The 25,375-nt window shown below is 47.3% G+C and overlaps 1 protein-coding gene across 1 annotated transcript; it reads right to left on the reverse strand.

Moving 5' to 3' along the window:
- Positions 1-756: 756 nt before the first annotated feature.
- Positions 757-19,942, reverse strand: LOC311164655 (uncharacterized protein; the record flags this gene model as incomplete). The annotated part of the gene is made up of 7 exons (XM_084224186.1): positions 757-895; positions 1,782-2,235; positions 4,089-5,594; positions 5,678-5,801; positions 8,236-8,405; positions 15,933-16,135; positions 19,749-19,942. The coding sequence occupies 7 exons, from the start codon at positions 19,940-19,942 to the stop codon at positions 757-759; spliced, it is 2,790 nt and encodes a 929-aa protein (XP_084080312.1).
- Positions 19,943-25,375: the final 5,433 nt, after the last annotated feature.

The raw sequence follows: 25,375 nt of genomic DNA on the forward strand, positions 1-25,375 counted from the left end.
CACGATTATCATGGCAACCGGCGGCTTTTAAAACCGGAAAATTCCCGCCGCGCCATCCGCACCGACACCGCGCCCCTCCCGCCGTTTTATTTCTCACGGACCCGCGGCATTTTGATCCCCCGATGAGGCCGCAGCGCCGAGCGCCGCCGCCATTTTCAACACGGGCCCTCCCCGCTGTTTCCATGGTAACCGCCGCCATTTTGAAAGCGGGCAGAACCCCTCCCTCCCTCACAAAAACAAACACGATTTTCATGGCAACCGGCGGGTTTAAAACCGGAAAATTCCCGCCGCGCTGTCCGCTTGGACACCGCGCCCCTTCCGCCGTTTTATTTCAAACGAGATCCGCGGCATTTTAACATTTTGATCCCCCGGTGAGGCCGCAGCGCCGAGCGCCGCCGCCATTTCCAACCCGGGGCCCGCCCCGCTGTTTCCGTGGTAACCGCCGCCATTTTGACAGCTGGCAGAACCCCCGCCTCCCCCTCACACAAATAAACACGATTTTCATGGCAACCGGCGGCTTTTAAACCGGAAAATTCCCGCCGCGCCGTTCGCACCGACACCGCGCCCCTCCCGCCGTTTTATTTCGAAACCCACCGGCGGCATTTTGATCCCCCGGTGAGGCCGCAGCGCCGAGCGCCGCCGCCATTTTCAACCCGGGCACTCCCCGTTGTTACCATGGTAACCGCCGCCATTTTGAACCCGGGCACTTCCGTTGCCACGGCAACGCGCGCCATTTTCCGCGCTGGCCACGCCCCTTTACGGGCACGGCGCCGCCGCCATTTTGACTGCGGGCGCGTTCCCATGGCAACCGCCGCCATTTTGACACCGCGCGCCGTTTCCACGGCAACCGCCGCCATTTTGGGCGCTGGCCGCGCCCCGGTGAGGGCGCCGCCATCTTTGTTGAGGGCGCCGCCATTTTGGAGAGGCCGATTTTGGGGCGAATTCTTTCGATTTTTGGGGTCCCGCTCCTCCCGTTCTTCCCCTCACACCCAAAAAACGCGCGACAGAATCGGAAAAGGGTTTAAATCGCTTTTATAGGGGAGTTTGGGGGGGGTTGGGGGGAATTTTGAAGTCCCACCCCCAAAATTACTCCCCGGGAGTTTCGGGGCCTCCCTCGTCGCCCCCCAAAATCGGAGAATTTCCACCCAAAATCGCGGAATTCCCGCCCAAATCTGAGGGATTCCCGCCCGAAATTGGGGCATTTTCACTCGAAATCAGGGAGTTCCCCCCCGGATTTGAGGAATTTTCGCCCAAATTCGTGGAATTCCCACCCAAAATTGAATTTTCACCCAAAATCGCAGAATTCTCACCCAAAAGAGATGAATTCCCACCCAAATTTAAATTCCCGCCCAAAATTGAGGAATTTCCCCCCAAAATTGAGGAATTTCCCCCCAAATTTGAAGAATTTCCCCCCAAATTTGAAGAATTTCCCCCCAAATTTGAGGAATTCCCACCCAAATTTGAATTCCCGCCCAAAATTGAGGAATTTCCGCCCAAATTTGAAGAATTTCCTCCCAAATTTGAAGAATTTCCACCCAAATTTACATTCCCACCCAAATTTGAAGAATTTTCACCCAAATTTGAGGAATTTCCCCCCAAATTTGAAGAATTTCCACCCAAATTTGAATTCCCGCCCAAAATTGAGGAATTTCCCCCCAAAATTGTGGAATTTCCCCCCAAATTTGAAGAATTTCCCCCCAAATTTGAAGAATTCCCACCCAAATTTGAAGAATTCCCACCCAAATTTGAAGAATTCCCACCCAAATTTGAAGAATTCCCACCCAAATTTGAATTCCCGCCCAAATTTGAAGAATTTCCACCCAAAATTGTGGAATTTCCCCCCAAATTCGAAGATATTCCCCCAAAATTTGAGGAATTTCCCCCCAAATTCGAATTCCCGCCCGAATTCGCGGAATTTTCCCCCAAATTTTTGGGATTTCCCCCCAAATTTTGGGGATTTCCCCCCGGAAGGTTCCGGAAGCCGCCCTGGCCGTGGGGGGAGGGGCAGGGCTCCGGAATTTCCATTTTTTCCCCCAATTCCGGCGGCCCCGAGGGGGCGGGGCCTGCTGCTGGGGGCGGGGCCTCCTCCTGGTGGGCGGGGCACAGGAGGCGGCGCTTGGGGAAGGGGGCGTGGCTTGCGGGGTGGGCGGGGATTGGTTGGAGGTCTTGAGGGGCGGGGTTGGGTGGAGGGGGCGTGGCTGGAGCTGGAGGGGGCGTGGTCACTTCCGGGGGGACCTGTGGGGAGAGCAGAGTGACCAATGAGAGCCCAGAGTGACCAAATGACCACCAGAGTGACCAATGAGGGCCCAGAGTGACCACCAGGGTGACCAATGAGTGACCACTGACCACCTGAGTGACCACTGACCACCAGAGTGACCAATGAGGGCCCAGAGTGACCAATGAGGGCCCAGAGTGACCACCAGGGTGACCAATGAGTGACCACTGACCACCAGAGTGACCAATGAGTGACCTCTGACCACCAGGGTGACCACTGACCACCCAGAGTGACCACTGACCACCCACTGACCACTCAGAATGACCAACTGACCACCCAGAGTGACCACTGAGGGCCCAGAGTGACCGAGTGACCACCAGAGTGACCACTGAGTGACCACTGACCACCCACAGTGACCACTGAGTGTCCAGAGTGACCACTGACCACCAGAGTGACCACTGACCACCCAGAGTGACCACTGACCACTCACTGACCACCCAGAGTGACCAGCTGACCAGCCACAGTGACCACTGACCACTCACTGGCCACTAATGACCAACTGACCACTCAGAGTGACCAATGAGGGCCCAGAGTGACCACCAGGGTGACCAATGAGTGACCACTGACCACCTGAGTGACCACTGACCACCAGAGTGACCAATGAGGGCCCAGAGTGACCAATGAGGGCCCAGAGTGACCACCAGGGTGACCAATGAGTGACCACTGACCACCAGAGTGACCAATGAGTGACCTCTGACCACCAGGGTGACCACTGACCACCCAGAGTGACCACTGACCACCCACTGACCACTCAGAATGACCAACTGACCACCCAGAGTGACCACTGAGGGCCCAGAGTGACCGAGTGACCACCAGAGTGACCACTGAGTGACCACTGACCACCCACAGTGACCACTGAGTGTCCAGAGTGACCACTGACCACCAGAGTGACCACTGACCACCCAGAGTGACCACTGACCACTCACTGACCACCCAGAGTGACCAGCTGACCAGCCACAGTGACCACTGACCACTCACTGGCCACTAATGACCAACTGACCACTCAGAGTGACCAATGAGGGCCCAGAGTGACCAAATGACCACCCAAAGTGACCACTGACCACCCACTGAGCACTCAGAGTGACCACTGACCACCAGAGTCACCATTGACCACCCCAAAGGACCACCCACTGACCACCCAGAGTGACCACTGACCACTCACTGACCACCCAGAGTGACCACTGACCACCCACAGTGACCACTGACCACCCAGAGTGACCAATGAGGGCCCAGAGTGACCACTGACCACCCAGAGTGACCACTGACCACCGACCATGAGAGTGACCACTGAGTGCCCAGAGTGACCATTGACCACCCAGAGTGACCACTGACCACCCAGAGTGACCATTGACCACTCAGAGTGACCACCCAGTTACTACTGACCACCCGCTGACCACTAGAGTGACCAAGTGACCATCTGAGTGACCACTGAGTGCCCAGAGTGACCACTGACCCTCAAACCTTGACCCATTGGCCCCAACCCTTGACCCATTGACCCCCAATGACCCCCACTGACCCAACCCTTGACCCAATGACCCCAACCTTGACCCATTGACCCCAATGACCCCCATTGACCCCAACCTTGACCCAATGACCCCAACCTTGACCCAATGACCCCAACCTTGACCCATTGACCCAATGACCCCCAATGACCCCAACCCTTGACCCACTGACCCCAACCTTGACCCGATGACCCCAACCTTGACCATCAACCCCAACCCTTGACCCATTAACCCAATGACCCCCACTGACCCCGCCCCTTGACCCACTGACCCAACCCTTGACCCAACGCCCCTCCCAGCCCCGCCCTCACCTGGGGGGCGTGGCCTCGCCGGCGGTGGCGCCGCAGGTGCGCCCGCAGGTTGCCGCGGGCGGCGAAGCGGCCGCCGCAGAGGTCGCAGCGGAACGGCGCGCGCGGCTGGGGGCGGGGCCGGGCCGAGGGGGCGGAGCCAGGCGGCGACGAGGGAACCAATGGCGGCGTCGGACCCAACGTTGGGCCCAACGATGATGAAGAACCCAACGTTGGACCCAACGATGAGGAAGAACCCAACGTTGACCCCAACGTTGACCCCGTTGACCTTGATGTTGACAAAGAACCCAACGTTGGGCCCAATGTTGAAGAGGAACCCAACGTTGGACCCAACGATGAGGAAGAACCCAACGTTGGACCCAACGATGATGAAGAACCCAACGTTGGGCCCAACGATGATGAGGAACCCAACGTTGGACCCAAAGTTGACCTTGATGTTGATGAAGAACCCAATGTTGGGCCCAACGATGATGAAGAACCCAACGTTGACCCCGTTGACCTCAACAAAGATGGAGAACCCAACGCTGGCCCCAACGACGGTGTCGGACCCAACGTTGACCCCAACGTTGACCCCATTGACTTCATTGATGGAGTCGAACCCAACGTTGGGCCCAACGGCGATGAAGACGCCAAGGTTGGGCCCAACGATGATGAAGAACCCAACGTTGGACCCAACGATGATGAAGAACCCAACGTTGGACCCAACAATGATGAAGAACCCAACGTTGGGCCCAACGATGACGAAGAACCCAACGTTGGACCCAACGATGATGAAGAACCCAACGTTGGACCCAATGATGACGAAGAACCCAACGTTGACCCCAACGTTGACCTCATTGAAGAAGAACCACCCAACGTTGACCCCGTTGACCTCAACGACGGCGCCAAACCCAACGCCGAGTCCAACGTTGACCTCTTGGAAGACGAAACACCCAACACCGGGCCCGACGACGGCGAAGAACCCAACGTTGACCTCAACGAAGACGAACCACCCAACGTTGGCCCCGTTGACCTCTTTGAAGATGAAGAACTCAACGATGATGACGAAGGACCCAACGTTGATGACGAAGGACCCAACGATGATGAAAAAGGACCCAAGGATGATGAAGGACCCAACATTGATGACGAAGGACCCAACATTGATGACGAAGGATCCAAGGATGATGACGAAGGACCCAAGGATGACGAAGGACCCAACGATGATGACGAAGGACCCAAGGATGACGGAGAACCCAACGTTGACCTCAAGGATGACGAAGAACCCAACGATGATGACGAAGGACCCAACAATGACGACGAAGCACCCAAGGATGACGAAGAACCCAACGTTGACCTCAAGGATGATGAAGGACCCAAGGATGATGACGAAGGATCCAACGTTGATGACGAAGAACCCAACGATGACGAAGAACCCAACGTTGACCTCAAGGACGGCGCCGAACCCAACGAAGACGCCAAGGACGACACGGAGCCCAAGGTGGACGCCAAGGCCACGGCGATGCCGGAGCGCTGCGGTTTGGGGAAGGGGGAGGGGAGCAGCAGCAGGCGGGGGCGGGGCGGGGGGCGGGGCCGGGGCGGGGCCCTGGGGGGGCGGGGCTTGGGGGGGATCTCCAGCGCCCCCAGCAGGAGGAGTTGGCGGCAGATCTCCTGCGTCAGCTGCACCTGCAGGAGCTGCCGCTGCTGCAGCGTCCGCAGCTCCTCCAGGATCAGCCGCAGCTCCGGAGGAGGGGGAGGGGAGGGCGGGGAGGGGGGGGAGGGGGCGGCGGGGGCTGGGGGAGGGGAGGGAGAGAGAGGAGGGGTTGGGGTTAGGCGGGAATTGGGGTTATCCACCCCAAAATTGGCATTTTCAGCCCAAAATTGGCATTTTCAGCCTAAAATTGGCATTATTCACCACAAAATTATAATTATTGCCCCAAAAATTGTAGTTTTTCACCCCAAAATTATAATTATTCGCCCCGAAATTGGCATTATTCACCCCAAAATTGGCATCTTCAGCCCAAAATTGGCATTATTCACCTCAAAATTGGCATTTTTACCCCAAAATTGGCATTTTCACCCCAAAATTAGCATTATTCACCCCAAAATTGGCGTTTTCAGGCCAAAATCATCATTATTTATCCTAAAATTATAATTATCCACCCCAAAATTGGCATTTTTCACCCAAAAATTGGCCTTGTTCACCCCAAAATTGGCATTTTCACCCCAAAATTGGCATTTTCACCCCAAAATCTTAATTATTCACCCCAAAATTGGCATCTTCAGCCCAAAATTGGCATTATTCGCCCCAAAATTGGCATTATTCACCCCAAAATTTGCTTTATTCACCCCAAAATTGGAATTTTTAGCCCAAAATTGGCTTCATTCACCCCAAAAATGGCATTATTCACCCCAAAATTGGCATTGTCAGCCCAAAATTAGCTTTTTTACCCCAAAATTTGCCTTATTCACCCCAAAATTGGCAATTTTCACCCCAAAATTGGCATCTTCAGCCCAAAATTGGCATTATTCACCCCAAAATCATAATTATTCACCCCGAAATTGTCATTTTTCAACCCAAATTTATAATTATTCCCCCCAAAACTGGCTTCCTTCACCCCAAAAATGGCCTTGTTCACCCCAAAATTGGCATTTTCAGCCCAAAATTATAATTACTCATCCTAAAATTGGCATTATCCACCCCAAAATTGGCATTATTCACCCTAAAATTGGCATCTTCAGCCCAAAATTGGCTTCATTCACCCCAAAATTGAATTAATTCACCTCAAAATTGGCCTTTTTCACTCCAAAATTGGCATTATCGACCCCAAAATTGGCATTATTGACCCCAAAATTGGCATTATTGACCCCAAAATTGGCATTTGCAGGCCAAAATCATAATTATTCACCCCAAAATTTGCCTTATTCACCCTAAAATTGACATTTTCACCCCAAAATTGGCTTCATTCACCCCAAAAATGGTCTTGTTCACCCCAAAATTGGCATTTTCAGCCCAAAATTATAATTATTCACCCTGAAATTGTCATTTTTCACCTCAAAATTGGCCTTTTTCCCTCCAAGATTGGCATTTTTCACCCCAAAATTTGGGGTTTTCACCCCAAAATTATAATTATTCACCCCAAAATTTGCATTTTTCACCCCAAAATTGACTTTTTTTACCCCAAAATTGGCATTTTTCACCCCAAAATTTGCATTATTCACCCCAAAATTGGCATTTTAAACTCCAAAATCATAATTATTCTCCCCAAAACTCATTTTTAACCCCAAAATTGACATTTTTTCCCCAAAAATTTTCATATCCCCCCAAAAAAATCACCAAAATCCCCCCAAAAATCGATAAATCCACCCCAAAATCAAATTCACCCCCAAAAAAATGAAATTATTCACAAAATGCAGCAAAAAACCCCAAAATTCTCTCATTTTCCCCCCAAAAATTCCCATTTTTCCCCCCCAAAATCCCCATTTTTATCTCCCAAAAATCTCCTTTTTTTCCCTAAAAAAATCCCCATTTTTTTCTCCCAAAATCCCATTTTTTCCCCCAAAAAATCCCCATTTCCACCACCAAAAAATTCAATTTTTCACCCCCAAAATCCCCAAAACCCCTCCAAAAAAAATCCCATTTTTGCCCCCCAAAAAATCGGGTTTTTCCCCCCCAAAAAATCCCAATTTTTTCCCCCAAAATCCCAATTTTCCCCCAAAAAAATTCCCCATTTTTCACCTTAAAAATCCCCTAAAATCCCCCCAAAAATCCCAATTTCCCCCCAAATTTTTGGGTTACCCCCCCCCCAAAAAATCCCAATTTTTTTCCCCAAATTCCCATTTTTTATCCCCAAAAAAATCCCCATGTTCCACCCCCAAAAATCCCCATTTTTCCCCCAAAAAATTCCATTTTTTACCCCCAAAATCCCCTCAAATCCCCCCAAAAAATCCCAATTTTTTTCCCCAAATTCCCCATTTTTTACCCCCCCAAAAATCCCAATTTTTTTCCCCCAAAATCCCAATTTTTCCCCCAAAAAAATCCCATTTTCCACCCCAAAAATCCCCATTTTTCCCCCCCAAAATTCCATTTTTTCGCCCCAAAACCCCCGCTGCTTTTTTCCCGCCAAACCCGCGGCGTTTTCCCGCCAACCCCCCCCCGTTTTTCCCGCCAAACCGCCCCGTTTTTCCCGCGCTGTTTTTGGGGTGAATCCGCGCGGTTTCGGGGCCCCTCCGAACCTCCGGGCTCGGCCATGGCCGCTCGGGAAATGACGTCATCGCGGCACGGGGGGGGGAGGGGGCGTCTGTCGCGACAGGCGGTGACGTCATCGCCGGGGGAGGGGCGGCCTGGGGGGGATTTGGGGAGAAATTTGGGGATTTTGGGCATTTTGGGGAGAAATTTGGGGATTTTGGGGGAAATTGGGGGATTTTTGGGGCATTTTGGGGGAAATTTGGGGATTTTGGGGGGGAATTCGGAGATTTTGGGGCATTTGGGGGAGAAATTTGGGGATTTTGGGGCATTTTGGGGGAAATTCGGGGATTTTGGGGCATTTTGGGGGAAATTCGGGGATTTTGGGGCATTTTGGGGGAAATTTGGGGATTTTTGGGGGGATTTGGGGGAAATTTTGGGATTTTGGGGGGGAATTCGGGGATTTTGGGGGGATTTTGGGGGAAATTTGGGGATTTTGGGGGAGATTTGGGGGAAATTTGGGGATTTTTGGGGGGTCCCGGGAGGATTTTGGGGGAGATTTGGGGATTTTGGGGGGGAATTCGGAGATTTTGGGGCATTTGGGGGAGAAATTTGGGGATTTTGGGGCATTTTGGGGGAAATTCGGGGATTTTGGGGCATTTTGGGGGAAATTTGGGGATTTTTGGGGGGATTTGGGGGAAATTTTGGGATTTTGGGGGGGAATTCGGGGATTTTTGGGGGATTTTGGGGGAAATTTGGGGATTTTGGGGGAAATTTGGGGATTTTGGGGGAGAAATTTGGGGATTTTGGGGCATTTTGGGGAGAAATTTGGGGATTTTGGGGGAAAATTTGGGGATTTGGGGGCATTTTGGGGAGAAATTCGGGGATTTTGGGGGCATTTTGGGGGAAATTCGGGGATTTTGGGGCATTTTGGGGGAGATTTGGGGATTTTTGGGGGGTCCCGGGAGGATTTTGGGGAATTTTTGGGGATTTTGGGGCATTTTGGGGGGGAAATTTGGGGATTTTGGGGCATATTGGGGAGAAATTTGGGGATTTTGGGGCATTTTGGGGAGAAATTTGGGGATTTTGGGGCATTTTGGGGAGAAATTTGGGGATTTTTGGGGCATTTTGGGGGGAATTTGGGGATTTTTGGGGGGTCCCGGGAGGATTTTGGGGGAGATTTGGGGATTTTGGGGCTTTTTGGGATTTTTGGGGAAATTTTTGGAGCATTTTAGGGGAAATTTGGGGATTTTGGAGCATTTTGGGGAGAAATTCAGGGATTTGGGGGCATTTTGGGGAGAAATTTGGGGATTTTTGGGGCATTTTGGGGGGGGAATTCGGGGATTTTGGGGGGATTTGGGGGGAATTTGGGGATTTTTGGGGGGTCCCGGGAGGATTTTGGGGGAGGTTTGGGGATTTTTGGGGCTTTTTGGGATTTTGGGGGGGATTTTTTGGGGCATTTTAGGAGAAATTTGGGGATTTTGGGGGAAATTTGGGGATTTGGGGGGATTTTTGGGGGGTTCCAGGAGGATTTGGGGGAGGATTTTGGAAGTCCCGAAGAGATTTGGGGATTTTTGGGGGGATTTAGGGGAATTTTGGGGGGTCCCAGGGGGATTTGGGGGTTTTGAGGGGGTCTCTGAGGGAATTTTGGGGCGAATTTGGGGTCTCTGAGGGGATTTTGGGGCGAATTTGGGGTCTCTGAGGGGATTTTGGGGTCCTGGAAGGGATTTTTGGATTTTTTAGGGCGTCTCAGGGAATTTTGGGACGATTTTGGGGTCCCTGAGGGGATTTTTGGGATCTGGGAATGAATTTTGGGGTGATTTTGGGGGGTTCTGAGGAGATTTTGGGGTCCCTGAGGCGATTTTGGGGGTCCTGGAAGAGATTTTGGGGCAAATTCGGGGTCCCTGAGGAGATTTTTGGGGTCCTGGAAGGGATTTTGGGGCAGATTTGGGGTCCCCGAGGGGATTTTTGGGATCTGGGAATGAATTTTGGGGAGATTTTGGGGGGTTCTGAGGAGATTTTGGGGCAATTTTGGGGTCCCTGTGGAGATTTTTGGACTCCTGGAAGGGATTTTGGGGCGAATTTTGGGTTTCTGAGGAGATTTTGTGGTCCTGGAAAAGAAATTTGATTTTTTGAGGGAGTCTCTGAGGGAATTTTGGGGCGAATTTGGGGTCCCTGAAGGGATTTTGGGGTCCTGGAAGGGATTTTTGGATTTTTTAGGGCGTCTCAGGGAATTTTGGGGCGATTTTGGGGTCCCTGAGGGGATTTTGGGGGATCTGGGAATGAATTTTGGGGCGATTTGGGGGGGTTCTGAGGGGATTTTGGGGTCCCTGAGGCGATTTTTGGGGTCCTGGAAGGGATTTTGGGACGATTTTGGGGTCCCTGTGGAGATTTTTGGGGTCCTGGAAGGGATTTTGGGGCAGATTTGGGGTCCCCGAGGGGATTTTTGGGATCTGGGAATGAATTTTGGGGAGATTTTGGGGGGTTCTGAGGAGATTTTGGGGTCCCTGAGGAGATTTTTGGGGTCCTGGAAGAGATTTTGGGGCAAATTTGGGGTCCCTGAGGAGATTTTTGGGGTCCTGGAAGGGATTTTGGGGCGATTTTTGGGTTTCTGAGGAGATTTTGTGGTCCTGGAAAAGAAATTTGATTTTTTGAGGGGGTCTCTGAGGGAATTTTGGGGCGAATTTGGGGTCTCTGAGGGGATTTTGGGGTCCTGGAAGGGATTTTTGGATTTTTTAGGGCGTCTCAGGGAATTTTGGGACGATTTTGGGGTCCCTGAGGGAATTTTTGGGGTCCTGGAAGGAATTTTGGGACGATTTTGGGGTCCCTGAGGGGATTTTGGGGATCTGGGAATGAATTTTGGGGAGATTTTGGGGTCCCTGAGGCGATTTCTGGGGTCCTGGAAGGGATTTTGGGGTCCCTGATGGAGATTTTGGGGTCCTGGAAGAGTTTTGGGGTAAATTCGGGGTCCCTGAGGAGATTTTTGGGGTCTCTGAGGGGATTTTGGGGCAAATTTCGGGTCCCCGAGGGGAATTTGGGGTCCCGGAAGGGAATTTAGGTTTTTTCAGGGGTCCCTGAGAGGATTTTGGGTTCCTGGAAGGTATTTTGGGGTCAATTTGGGGTCTCAGAAAGGATTTTGGGGTCTCCGAGGGGATTTTGGGGCGAACTTGGGGTCCCTGAGGGGATTTTGAGGTCCCGGAAAGGATTTTGGAGTTTTCGGGGGCCCGTGAGAGGATTTTGAGGATCCGGACGGGATTTTGGGGCCGATTTGGGGTTTCCGAGGGGATCTGGGGGGATTTTGGGGTCCCTGAGGGGATTTTGGAGCAAATTTGGGGTCCCTGAGGGGATTTTGGGGTCCCGGAAGGGAATTTGAGGTTTTTCAGGGGTCCCTGAGAGGATTTTGAGGATCCGGACGGGATTTTGGGGCCGATTTGGGGTTTCCGAGGGGATTTTGGCGTCCCTGAGGGGATTTTAGGGCGAATTTGGGGTCCCTGAGGGGATTTTGGGGGATTTTGGGGTTCCTGAGGGGATTTTGGGGTCCCGGAAGGGATTTTTGGGTTTTCCGGGGGCCCGTGAGAGGATTTTGAGGATCCGGACGGGATTTTTTGGCCGATTTGGGGTTTCCGAGGGGATTCGGGGAGATTTTGGGGTCTCCGAGGGGATTTTGGGGGTCCAGGGAGGGATTTTGGGGCGATTTCGGGGGGATTTGGGGGCGCCCTCAGGAAATACCCGGCCTTGTCTCGGCGCTCCCCGCCTCTGATTGGCTCCCGCGGGCGCCTCCGGACCAATCAGAAGCCGTCGCTGGGCAGATTTACCCACCCCAAGCCGCGCTTCCCGCGCTCGCAGCTGATTGGTTCCCGCCCTTTCCTCTCGACCAATCAGCGGCCGGTGCTGAGGGGGAGGCGGGAAACGGCGGAGCTGGGTTTATTTTTATTAATTTATTAATTGTAATTAATTAATCGGGGATTTTATCGCAATTTTAATGATTTTTTGGAGTTTGGCTTGATTAATTGGAATTAATTGGAGTTTTATTGCGTTTAATTAGGATTTTTTTGCATGTAATTAATTTAATTATCAGTAATAAAAAGCTAATTTTAATTAATATACATTTTAAATTATCATAATTTTAATAATTATAAACGTATAATTAATAAAAATTAAAATGCATCGTTGTTTCCATTAATAAAATCCAATTAATTTATTATATTGATTTCAATTCATGTAAATTTATTAATTTATGAATAAGAAAATATAAATTTTCTCAATTATTAAATATTTATAAATTTATTTTATTAATTCCAATTAATCGAAATGCAATTATCTTATAAATAAAAACTTCTTAATTTTTAAAAGAAATTAAAATATATACATTTCTTGCATTAATTTCAATTAATAACAATTAATACATTCAATAAATGAAAATAAATCGATTTTTAATTAATAAAAATTCAAACATTTATTCGATTTAATCAAATTAATATAAATTTATTAATTCCTATTTTTAATTATTAAAAACATAAATTAATTTCAATCATTAAAAATTGATTTTCAATGATTTAAAGTCCTGTAAATTTAATTTTTGATTATTTAATTTCTTTTTTATTTGCTCCAATTCTGGGATTTAATTTTAATTTATTTTATTCCAATTAATTTAATTAATTTATTTATTTTGAAAATTTATTTTTATTTCTGTTTTTCCTCCCATTTCCTCTTTAATTTGCATTAATTTCCGGCCTCTGCTCTCAAAAAGTTTCGTTTTAAATTTAATTTAATTTAATTTAATTTAATTTAATTTAATTTAATTTTATTTTATTTTATTTTATTTTATTTTATTTTATTTTATTAATTTAATTGTAATTTAATTGTAATTTAATTTAACTTTTATTTTATTTAATTTATTTAATTTAATTTTAATCTTAATTTAATTATTTTTATTTATTTTATTTTATTTTTATTTAAATTTTTAATTATTTTATTCTTCCATTTTTAATTTAATTTAATTTAGTTTAATTTAGTTTAATTTAATTTAGTTTAATTTTTTTACAATTAAAAATTCAAATTATTAATTCCATTTCTTCCCTTTATTTCCCTTTATTTTAATTTCATTCATATTTTTATTTCCTTTACTTTTAATTTTAATTTAATTAATATTTAATTTCATTTTAATCTTAATTGAACTTAATTTAATTTAATTTAATTTAATTTAATTTAATTTAACTAATTTAATTTCTTTTAATTTTAATTTAATTCAATTATAATTTCAATTACATTTTATTAATTTATTTTAACGAATTAATACAATTTAATTTTAGTTTCATTTCCCTTAATATTATTTAATATAATTTTAATTGTTTAAAATACGATTTAATTTAATTTAATTTAATTAAGAAATAAAAACACAAAAGAATTTTTAATAAATAAAAGAAAATGTAATAAATGAAAACCACAAAATCAATTTTAATAATAAAATATTATTTTAATGATTAGGATTATAAATAATATTACAAAATAAATTTTACTAAATAAAATGAAAATAAAATACAATTTAAAAATTAAATAAAAGAAAATTAAATTGAATTAAAATAAAATAAAATAAAATAAATAAAAAATAAATTAAATTTACATTAAACTGAAGTTTAAATGAAAATAAATTAAAATAAATGTCTTTAATTGAATAAAACCAGAATAAAATAAAATTGAACTCAATCAAAATAAATTTAATTAAAATAAAATTGAAAAGATCAAATAACATCAAAAAAATTAAAAAATTATAAAAAATTTAATGAAATATAAGAAGAATTTTAAAGAAAAAGAAAAAGTTTAAAGGAAAAAGGAAATTGAAATTTAAATTGGAGTTAAAATTGAGATTAAAATGAAATTTGAAATTAAAAAATGAAATAAAAATCAATTTTAAAAAATCATATTAAAAGAAAATTGAAAATAAAAATAAAATGAAATTAAAATTACAATTTAAATTTAAATATGAAAAAACGAAAGAAATGAGAATGAAAATAAATTCATTCCAGTTGAAATGAAATAAAAATAAATTTGAAGTTAAAGATAAAAGTTAGAATTACGTTTTTTAATAAGTAGATATGAAAAGAAAAATTATAAATAAAATAAAATAAAAATTAAAAGAAAGTAAATTAAAGTAAATTAAAGTAAATTAAAGTAAATTAAAGTAAATTAAAGTCAATTAAAATAAAATAAAATAAAATAAAATAAAATAAAATAAAAAATAAAGTAAATTAAAATAAATTAAAATAAATTAAAATAATGAATTAAATTAAATCAAAATAAAATAAAATAAAATTAAATTAAATTAAATTAAATTAAATTAAATTAAATTAAATTAAATTAAATTAAACTTAGTTAAAATCAAATAAAATAATTAAAATCAATTTAGATTTAACTTAAATAAACTAAAATGAAATAAAATCAATATAAATTTAACCTAATTAAAGTAAAATAAAAGAAAATAAAAGAAAATTAAAAAAAATAAAAGAAAATAAAAATAAAATAAAATAAAATAAAATAAATTTACATTTAACTTAATTAAAATAAAATAAAATAATTAAAATCGATTATATTTAACTTAATTAAATAAAATAAAATGAAATCAATTTAAATTTAACTTAATTAAAGTAAAATAAAATAAATAAAATCAATTTAAATTAAATTAAATTAAATTAAATTAAAATAAAATAAAATAAAATAAAATAAAATAAAATAAAATAAAATAAAATAAAATAAAATAAAATAAAATAAAATAAAATAAAATAAAATAAAATAAAATCAGTATATTTAACTTAATAAAAACAACATAAAATAAAATCCATTTAGATTTAACTTAGTTAAAGTGAAATAAAACAAATAAAATAAATGTAAATTTAACTTAATTAAAATAAAATAAAATAAAATCAATTTAAATTTAACTAAAATAAAATAATATTAAATTAAATTAAATCAATTTGAATTTAACTAAAATAAAATAAAATAAAATAAAATAAAATAAAATAAAATAAAATAAAATCAATTTAGATTTAACTTAGTTAAAGTGAAATAAAATAAATAAAATGAATGTAAATTTATCTTAATTAAAATAAAATAAAATAAAATAAAATAAAATAAAATAAAATAAAATAAAATAAAATAAAATAAAATAAAATACAATAAAATACAATAAAATAAAATAAAATAAATTTAAATTTAACCTAATTAAAGTAAAATAAAATATAATAAAATACAATACAATAAAATAAAATAAAATAAAATAAAATAAAATAAAATAAAATAAAATAAAATAAAATAAAATTTAATCTAATTAAAATAAAATAAAATAAAATAAAATAAAATAAAATAAAATAAAATAAAATAAAATTTAATCTAATTAAAATAAAATAAAATAAAATAAAATAAAATAAAATAAAATCAACTTAAATTTAATCTAATTAAAGTAAAATAAAATAAAATAAAATAAATTTTACTAAAATAAAATAAAATCAAGTAAAGTAATATAAAATGAAATAAAATAAAATAATAAATAAAATAAAATAAAATAAAATAAAATAAAATAAAATAAAATAAAATAAAATTAAATTAAATTAAATTAAATTAAAATAAATTAAATTAAATTAAATTAAATTAAATTAAATTAAATTAAATTAAATTAATTAAATGATCGCCCTCCTTGCGCCCCGGCGTCCCCGGCCGCTCCTGCAGCCGCCCCTCCCCCCCCGGGTTTTTCTCTCCCGTTCCGGCCCCGGCGCCGCCCCCGGGACCCCGAAATCCCCAAAAGGCCCCGGAAGGTTCCGGAAGGCCCCGGAAGGGCCCGGAAGGACCCGAATTGGCGCCGGTTTCGCTCTCGGTGCAGCTGCGGCTCCGGCACCTGCGGGGGGCCCCAAAACGCTGCGGTTTCAGCCCAAAATTGAATTAAACCTAAAACTGAGCCTAAAACTTGAGTCTGAGCCTTAAACCTGAATCTGAGCCTTTGGCCCCAAAACGCAGAAGTTTCAGCCCAAAATTGAGAATTAAACCTAAAACTGAGCCTAAAACCTGAATCTGAGAATTAAACCTGAATCTGAGAATTAAACCTGAACCTGAGCCTAAAACCTGAATCTGAACCTTCGGCCCCAAAGCGCAGAGATTTCAGCCCAAATCTGAGAATTAAACCTAAAACTGAGCCTAAAACCTGAACCTGAGCCTTAAACCCGAATCTGAACCTAAAACCTGAACCTGAGCCTTAAACCTGAATCTGAACCTTCGGCCCCAAAGCTCAGAGATTTCTGCCCAAATCTGAGAATTAAACCTGAACCTGAACCTTAAACCTGAATCTGAACCTTAAACCCAAATCTGAGCCTAAAACCTGAATCTGAACCTTCGGCCCCAAAGCTCAGAGGTTTCAGCCCAAATCTGAGAATTAAACCTGAATCTGAGCCTTAAACCTGAACCTGAACCTTAAACCCGAATCTGAGCCTTAAACCCAAATCTGAGCCTTAAACCTGAATCTGAACCTGAAACCTGAATCTGCACCTTTGGCCCCAAAGCTCAGAGGTTTCAGCCCAAAATTGAGAATTAAACTGAAATCTGAGAATTAAACCTGAGTCTGAGAATTAAACCTGAGTCTGAGAATTAAACCTGAATCTGAGCCTTAAACTTAAATCTGCTTATTTGGCCCCAAATCTCAACAATTTCAACCCAAATCTGAGCCTTAAACCTGAATCTGAACCTGAAACCTAAACCTGTGTCTTTGGCCCCAAATCGGAGCCTTAAACCTGAATCTGAGACTTAAACCTGAATCTGAACCTTCGACCCCAAAGCTCAGAGATTTCAACCCAAAATTGAGAATTAAACCTAAAACTGAGCCTAAAACCTGAACCTGAGAATTAAACCTGAATCTGAACCTTGGGCCCCAAAGCTCAGAGATTTCAGCCCAAAATTGAATTAAACCTAAAACTGAGCCTAAAACCCAAATCTGAGCCTTAAACCTGAACCTGAGAATTAAACCTGAATCTGAACCTTCGGCCCCAAAGCTCAGAGATTTCAGCCCAAATCTGAGAATTAAACCTGAATCTGAGCCTAAAACCTGAACCTGAGCCTTAAACCTAAAACTGAGCCTAAAACCTGAATCTGACCCTTAAACCCGAATCTGAACCTTAAACCCAAAACTGAGCCTAAAACCTGAACCTGAGCCTTAAACCTGAATCTGAACCTTAAACCCAAATCTGAACCTTAAACCCGAATCTGAGCCTTAAACCTGAATCTGAACCTGAAACCTGAATCTGCACCTTTGGCCCCAAAGCTCAGAGGTTTCAGCCCAAAATTGAATTAAACCTGAATCTGAGAATTAAACCTGAACCTGAGAATTAAACCTGAGTCTGAGAATTAAACCTGAATCTGAGCCTTAAACTTAAATCTGCACCTTTGGCCCCAAATCTCAACAATTTCAACCCAAATCTGGGCCTTAAACCTGAATCTGAGCCTAAAACCCAAATCTGTGCCTTAAACCCAAATCGGAGCCTTAAACCTGAACCTGAGAATTAAACCTGAATCTGAACCTTCGGCCCAAAGCTCAGAGATTTCAGCCCAAAACTGAGCCTTAAACCTGAATCTGAGCCTTAAACTTAAATCTCCTTATTTGGCCCCAAATCTCAACAATTTCAACCCAAATCTGAGCCCTAAACCTGAATCTGAGAATTAAACCTGAATCTGAGCCTAAAACCCAAATCTGAGCCTTAAACCTGAACCTGAGAATTAAACCTGAATCTGAACCTTCGGCCCCAAAGCTCAGAGGTTTCAGCCCAAAATTGAATTAAACCTGAATCTGAGAATTAAACCTGAACCTGAGAATTAAACCTGAATCTGAGAATTAAACCTGAATCTGAGACTTAAACCTGAATCTGAGCCTTAAACTTAAATCTGCACCTTTGGCCCCAAATCTCAACAATTTCAACCCAAATCTGAGCCTTAAACCTGAATCTGAACCTGAAACCTAAATCTGTGTCTTTGGCCCCAAATCGGAGCCTTAAACCTGAATCTGAGACTTAAACCTGAATCTGAGCCTTTGGCCCCAAAGCTCAGAGATTTCAGCCCAAAACTGAGCCTTAAACCTGAATCTGAGCCTTAAACCTCAATCTGCACCTTTGGCCCCAAAACGCAGCGGTTTCAACCCAAATCTGAGAATTAAACCTGAACCTGAGCCTAAAACCTGAATCGGAGCCTTTGGCCCCAAAGCTCAGAGGTTTCAGCCCAAAATTGAGAATTAAACTGAAATCTGAGAATTAAACCTGAACCTGAGCCTAAAACCTGAATCTGAACCTTAAACCTGAATCTGAGCCTTAAACTTAAATCTGCTTATTTGGCCCCAAATCTCAACAATTTCAACCCAAATCTGAGCCTTAAACCTGAATCTGAGAATTAAACCTAAATCTGAGCCTTTGGCCCCAAATCTGAGCCTTAAACCTGAATCTGAGCCTTAAACCTGAATCTGAGCCTTAAACCTAAATCTGCACCTTTGGCCCCAAAGCTCAGAGGTTTCAGCCCAAATCTGAGAATTAAACCTGAATCTGCACTGCTGACCCCAAATATCAATTCCTGACCCCGAACCTGGGCCTTAAACCTGAACCTGAGCCTAAAACCTGAATCTGAGCCTTTGGCCCCAAAACGCAGTGGTTTCAGCCCAAATCTGAGAATTAAACCTGAATCTGAACCTTAAACCTAAATCTGAGCCTTTGGCCCCAAATATCAATTTCTGACCCCAAATCTGAGCTTTAAACCTAAATCTGCACCTTTGGCCCCAAATCTCAGCTCTTGGTCCTAAATCTTAACCTTTAGCCCCAAATCTCCATTCCTGGCCCCAAATCTCAAAAATTTGGCCCCAAATCTCCACCTCTGGCCCCAAATATCAATTCCTGACCCCAAATCTCAACCTTTGGCCCCAAATCTGAACCTTTGTCCCCAAATCTCCACCCCTGGCCCCAAATCTCGGTTCTTGGCCCCAAATCTCAGCTCTTGGCCCCAAATCTCCACTCCTGTCCCCAAATCTCAGCTCTTGTCCCCAAATCTCAGCTCTTGGCCCCAAATCTGGGCCGGTTCCACCCTGAGCTCAGCCCCGTCACTCAAACCCCAACCATTGCCCCCAAACTTGTCCAGTTTTACCCCAAATCTCCCCTGCGGGCACCGAGTCACAGCCACGGACCCAAATCTGCCCCAGTGGCCTCACATCGGGACTTTTGGGCCAAAATGGGAATTCTTCATCCCCCACCTGAACTTTGGGCTAAAATCTCTAAAAATTCAATAAAATTTGGGGAACGGGGGCAGCGATGGTGACCCAGAGGTGACATTTGGGGCGGAGCCAGGGCAGGGCTGGGACAGGGGGACAGGAACGGGGTCAGGGCTGGGGTTTGGGGGAAGGGTCTGGGGAATGGGGACAGGGGGACACGGCCATGGGGGCGGGGCCAATAGCACAGGCATTGTAATCACCCCCCTGAGCAAAAGGAGACCTGGCACAGAAATAAACGGCGGAATCCTCGTCCCTGAGGCTGTTCATGGTCAGCGTCACCGAGCTCTGCCCGTTCTCCCTGGCGATGCTGAACCGGCCCTTAAGCGATGGGGCATAGAAGGTTCTGGAAGCACTGCTGTAGATCCCAGCGAGCCATTCCAGGCCCTGCCCGGGTCTCTGGCGGATCCAGTACATGGTGAAACTCCCGAAATTGAACCCGGACCCTCGGCAGAGGAGGCACAGGGACCCCCCGGGGGGCTGGAGGTGCCCCCGGACTCCAGCAGGGTCACGGCCGCCCGCAGCCCTGCGGGACAAAGGGCAGGGGGGGATGGGGATAAAAATTACCCTAAATATTGATTCTTGCATACAAATCCTGATGTTGGCCCCAAATTGGGGCACTTTCTCCTCCTCCTGCTCCAGGTGGCCTTTCCAGGTGGGTCCTGGCCCCTTTTTGGATTTGGAAACATCGAATGAGGGCCATGCCTGGATTTGGTGCCTCATCCCCCCCGCCATTTGTCCCGCAGGGCTGCGGGCGGCCGTGACCCTGCTGGAGTCCGGGGGCACCTCCAGCCCCCCGGGGGGTCCCTGCGCCTCCTCTGCCGAGGGTCTGGGTTCGATTTTGGACAATTTGGGATGGGCTGGTATCGCCAGAGGCCCGGGCAGACGCTGGAATACATCGCAAGTATCAACAACAATGGTGGCAGCACCAACTACGCGCCGTCGTTCAAGGGCCGGTTCACGATCTCCAGGGACAACGGGCAGAGCTCGGTGACGCTGACCATGAACAGCCTCAGGGACGAGGATTCCGCCGTTTATTTCTGTGCCAGGGGTGCTGGTGCTGGTGCTAATGATGCCTATGATATTGGCCCCACCCCCATGGCCGTGTCCCCACCCACCCCCATTCCCCAGACCCTTCCAAAAATCCCAACCCCTGACCCCGTTCCTGTCCCCGTGTCCCAGCCCTGCCCTGGCTCCGCCCCAAATGTCACCTCTGTGTCACCATCGCTGCCCCCGTTCCCCAAATTCCATACATTCCCCATCTCTCACCTTTCTCTCCAATTTTGACCATTTCCCCCAAATCTCCGCAGCTCCCCGGCCCCTGATTGGCCGAGCCGGCCATGACCAACCTCAAGGTCGAGGGTTCCGGATCCTGTCCCTGTCCCGGATGTGCCGGTGGCTTTGCTGGCTGGGCTGGTGCTGCTGGTGGTAATGGTGACATCATCCTGGGTGTGGCCCTGCCCCTCCTCACCTTGTCCCCAGGTGTGCCCAGGTGTGGTCAGGTGTCCCCAGACCCTCCCCAGACCCCACCCCCTGCCCCACCCCTGACCATTTCTCCTTTTCTCTTTCCCCTCCCCGGCCCCAGCCCTCAGCCCTCGGCCATTGATCCTCCCCCAGACTCGGCACCAAAGGGCAGCGCTGGGCCAGGGCTGAGGACACGAATTCAGCCACCAGGAGTGGGGACAGGGCTGGGGGTTTGGGGACAGCATCCGGGGTTTGGGGACATTTGGGGACATTGGGGGACATTTGGGGACACAGTGAGGGGGGCTGGTCCAAATGTGCCATAACCAGCACGACCAGCGTCACCAAGACCAGGAACAGCAGCAGCAGCAAAAAAAAGACCAAAACCAAGGCGGGCACAGAAATAAACGGCGGAATCCTCGTCCCTGAGGCTGTTCATGGTCAGCGTCACCGAGCTCTGCCCGTTGTCCCTGGAGATCGTCACCCGGCCCTTGAACGATGGAGCGTAGTCGGTGTCTCCATCACTCCAGATCCCCGCGAGCCACTCCAGCCCCTGCCCGGGTCTCTGGCGGATCCAGAACACGGAGAAACTCCCGAAACCGAACCCGGACCCTCGGCAGAGGAGGCGCAGGGACCCCCCGGGGGGCTGGAGGTGCCCCCGGACTCCAGCAGGGTCACGGCCGCCCGCAGCCCTGCGGGACAAAGGGCAGGTGGGGATGGGGATAAAAATTACCCCAAATATTGATTCTTGCATACAAATCCTGGTGTTGGCCCCAAATTGTGGAACTTTTTCCGTCTGCTCTTCTGTGAGCCCCTCCCAGGTGGGTCCCACCCATCCCTGGATCCTGCCACACCCACGGGGCACCACGCCCAGCTCCAGCTCCTCATCCCCCCCTGCCCTTTGTCCCGCAGGGCTGCGGGCGGCCGTGACCCTGCTGGAGTCCGGGGGCACCTCCAGCCCCCCGGGGGGTCCCTGCGCCTCCTCTGCCGAGGGTCCGGGTTCCATTTCGGGAAATTTGGGATGTACTGGGTCCGCCAGAGACCCGGGCAGGGCCTGGAATACGTCGCAGGCATTGACAGCGATGGATACACCAGGTACCCGCCATCGTTCAAGGGCCGGGTGACGATCTCCAGGGACAACGGGCAGAGCTCGGTGACGCTGACCATGAACAGCCTCAGGGACGAGGATTCCAGGCTCTATTTCTGCGGGAAATCTGCTGGTGCTGGTTGGGGTGCTGCTCCTGCTGGTGTTGTTGAAGATGCCACTGCCAGTTATGTTGCTGCTGGTTATGTTGACAATGTCGGTGTTGTCCACACCCCCATCTCCGAGTCCTGCCCGTCCCCAAAGCCCAGATCCACCCCCCAAATCCCCAGCCCAAAGTTCTGACCCTTGGCCCCAAATTGTGACCATTGATGTTCATCATCCTCCTCCCAGGTGTTTCCCGCCTCTTTTTCCACTTGGCCACACCCACTTTTACCTCCTCGACTAATCAGGTTTCCCATCCCCCCCTGCCCTTTGTCCCGCAGGGCTGCGGGCGGCCGTGACCCTGCTGGAGTCCGGGGGCACCTCCAGCCCCCCGGGGGGTCCCTGGCTTTGGTGTGCTGAGGGTCTGGGTTTGATTTTGGGAGTTCTGGAATGTTCTGGCTGTGCCAGAGACCCGGGCAGGGGCTGGAATGGATCGCTGGGATCTACAGCAGTGGTGGCAGCACCTACTACGCCCCATCGCTTAAGGGCCGGTTCAGCATCGCCAGGGACAACGGGCAGAGCTCGGTGACGCTGACCATGAACAGCCTCAGGGACGAGGATTCCGCCGTTTATTTCTGTGCCAAATCTGCTCGTAATAATTGGGGTGTTGCTGCTGCTCGTTTTGACCCTGTCCCTGTCGCCCCGTCCCCATTCCCCAGACCCTTCCCCAAACCCCATCCCCTGACCCCATTCCTGTCCCAGCTCCGGCTCTGCCCCAAATTCTCATCTCCTGGCCCCAAACCCCTGCTCTGGGCTCACTCGGGGCTGTTTTGGGTCCTGAGCTGGGGGATCTGGAGCTGGGGGTGGCACCGTCACCATAACCAGCACCAGCAGCAGCAGGGTTAAAAGATTTGGCACAGAAATAAACCCCGGAATCCTCGTCCCTGAGGCTGTTCATGGTCAGCGTCACCGAGCTCTGCCCGTTGTCCCTGGCGATCGTCACCCGGCCCTTGACCGAGGACGTGTACCAGGTGCTGCCACTGTTGCTGATTGCTGCAAAGCATTCTGGCGATGCCCCGGGCCTCTGGCGGACCCAGCTCATCCCAAAACTCCCGAAATCGAACCCGGACCCTCGGCAGAGGAGGCGCAGGGACCCCCCGGGGGGCTGGAGGTGCCCCCGGACTCCAGCAGGGTCACGGCCGCCTGCAGCCCTGCGGGAAAAACCAAAGCAGACCAAACGCAATTTTATTAAAATTTAATTTTTTAATTTATTGCAGTTTTATTGTGTGCCCACAGCAAATGCCAGGGAGGGATCAGAGATGAGATAAAGGACAGAGAGAGGAAGAGGGGAGGGGAATGGAGCCACCAACACAGAGACAAAATCCTCCCGGTCCGGCCAATAGAATCTGTCTGCCTAAATCGGGGACAATCTCACAGATTTTGGTTCACTCAGGGGTCGATTACAGCCCTGGGCTGAGCGGTGAACAGGCCAAAGACGATGGGGAATAAATTAATTAAATAAATTAATTAAAAAGGGGCACAGTCAGTCCGTGTTCCAAACCAGCCCCAGGCAGGCCCAGCCGTGGGCGGGGCCGTCGTTTCGGGGCTGGTTTCTGTGGGGAGCCGCTCTGGCCCGGCGAGCACAGCTGCAGCCACAGCTGGCCAGGATCCGCCCCAGCGGGGCAGGGCTGAGCCGGGGGGCTCAGGGCCCTTTGGGCACCCCCAGCCGCCCTCGGTGCCGCGGGGCTGCGGGCGGGCGAGACCCTGCTGGGGTCCGGGGGCACCTCCAGCCCCCCGGGGGGTCCCTGCGCCTCCTCTGCCGAGGGTCCGGGTTCAGTTTTGGGAAATTTGGGATGGGCTGGTATCGCCAGAGGCCCGGGCAGACTCTGGAATACATCGCGAGTATCAACAGCGGTGGCAGCACCTTCTACCCGCCATCGTTCGAGGGCCGGGTGACGATCTCCAGGGACAACGGGCAGAGCTCGGTGACGCTGACCATGAACAGCCTCAGGGACGAGGATTCCGCCGTTTATTTCTGCGGGAAATCTGTTGATACTGGTGCTCCTGCTGTTGCTTCTCATGGGGACGCATCCAGGGCTTGTCCCACGCCCATCTCCTTGTCCCCAGGTGTCCCCAGGTGTCCCCAGGTGTCCCCAGACCCTCCCCAGACCCCACCCCCTGCCCCACCCCTGACCATTTCTCCTTTTCTCTTTCCCCTCCCCGGCCCCAGCCCTCAGCCCTCGGCCATTGATCCTCCCCCAGACTCGGCACCAAAGGGCAGCGCTGGGCCAGGGCTGAGGACACGAATTCAGCCACCAGGAGTGGGGACAGGGCTGGGGGTTTGGGGACAGCATCCGGGGTTTGGGGACATTGGGGACATTTGGGGACATTTGGGGACATTTGGGGACATTTGGGGACACCGTGAGGGGGGCTGGTCCAAATGTGCCATAACCAGCACGACCAGCGTCACCAAGACCAGGAACAGCAGCAGCAGCAAAAAAAAGACCAAAACCAAGGCGGGCACAGAAATAAACGGCGGAATCCTCGTCCCTGAGGCTGTTCATGGTCAGCGTCACCGAGCTCTGCCCGCTGTCCCTGGAGATCCTGACCCGGCCCCGCACCGAGGGCGCGTAGTAGATGTCTCCATCGCTGTAGATCCCAGCGAGCCACTCCAGCCCCTGCCCGGGTCTCTGGCGGATCCAGAACATGGTGAAACTCCCGAAACCGAACCCGGACCCTCGGCAGAGGAGGCGCAGGGACCCCCCGGGGGGCTGGAGGTGCCCCCGGACTCCAGCAGGGTCACGGCCGCCCGCAGCCCTGCGGGACAAAGGGCAGGGGGGGATGGGGATAAAAATTACCCTAAATATTGATTCCTGCATACAAATCCTGGTGTTGGCCCCAAATTGTGGAACTTTTTCCCTCTGCTCTTCTGTGAGGCCCTCCCAGGTGGGTCCCACCCATCCCTGGATCCTGCCACACCCACGGGGCACCACGCCCAGCTCCAGCCCCTCACCCCGATCTCCCCTTTGTCCCGCAGGGCTGCGGGCGGCCGTGACCCTGCTGGAGTCCGGGGGCACCTCCAGCCCCCCGGGGGGTCCCTGCGCCTCCTCTGCCGAGGGTCCGGGTTCGATTTCGGGACCCACTCCATGTTCTGGGTCCATCAGAGACCCGGGCAGGGGCTGGAATTCGTCGCGGCGATCAAG

The sequence above is a fragment of the Fringilla coelebs genome, assembly GCF_963513975.1.
Source record: "Fringilla coelebs genome assembly, chromosome: 34".
NCBI lineage: Eukaryota > Metazoa > Chordata > Aves > Passeriformes > Fringillidae > Fringilla > Fringilla coelebs.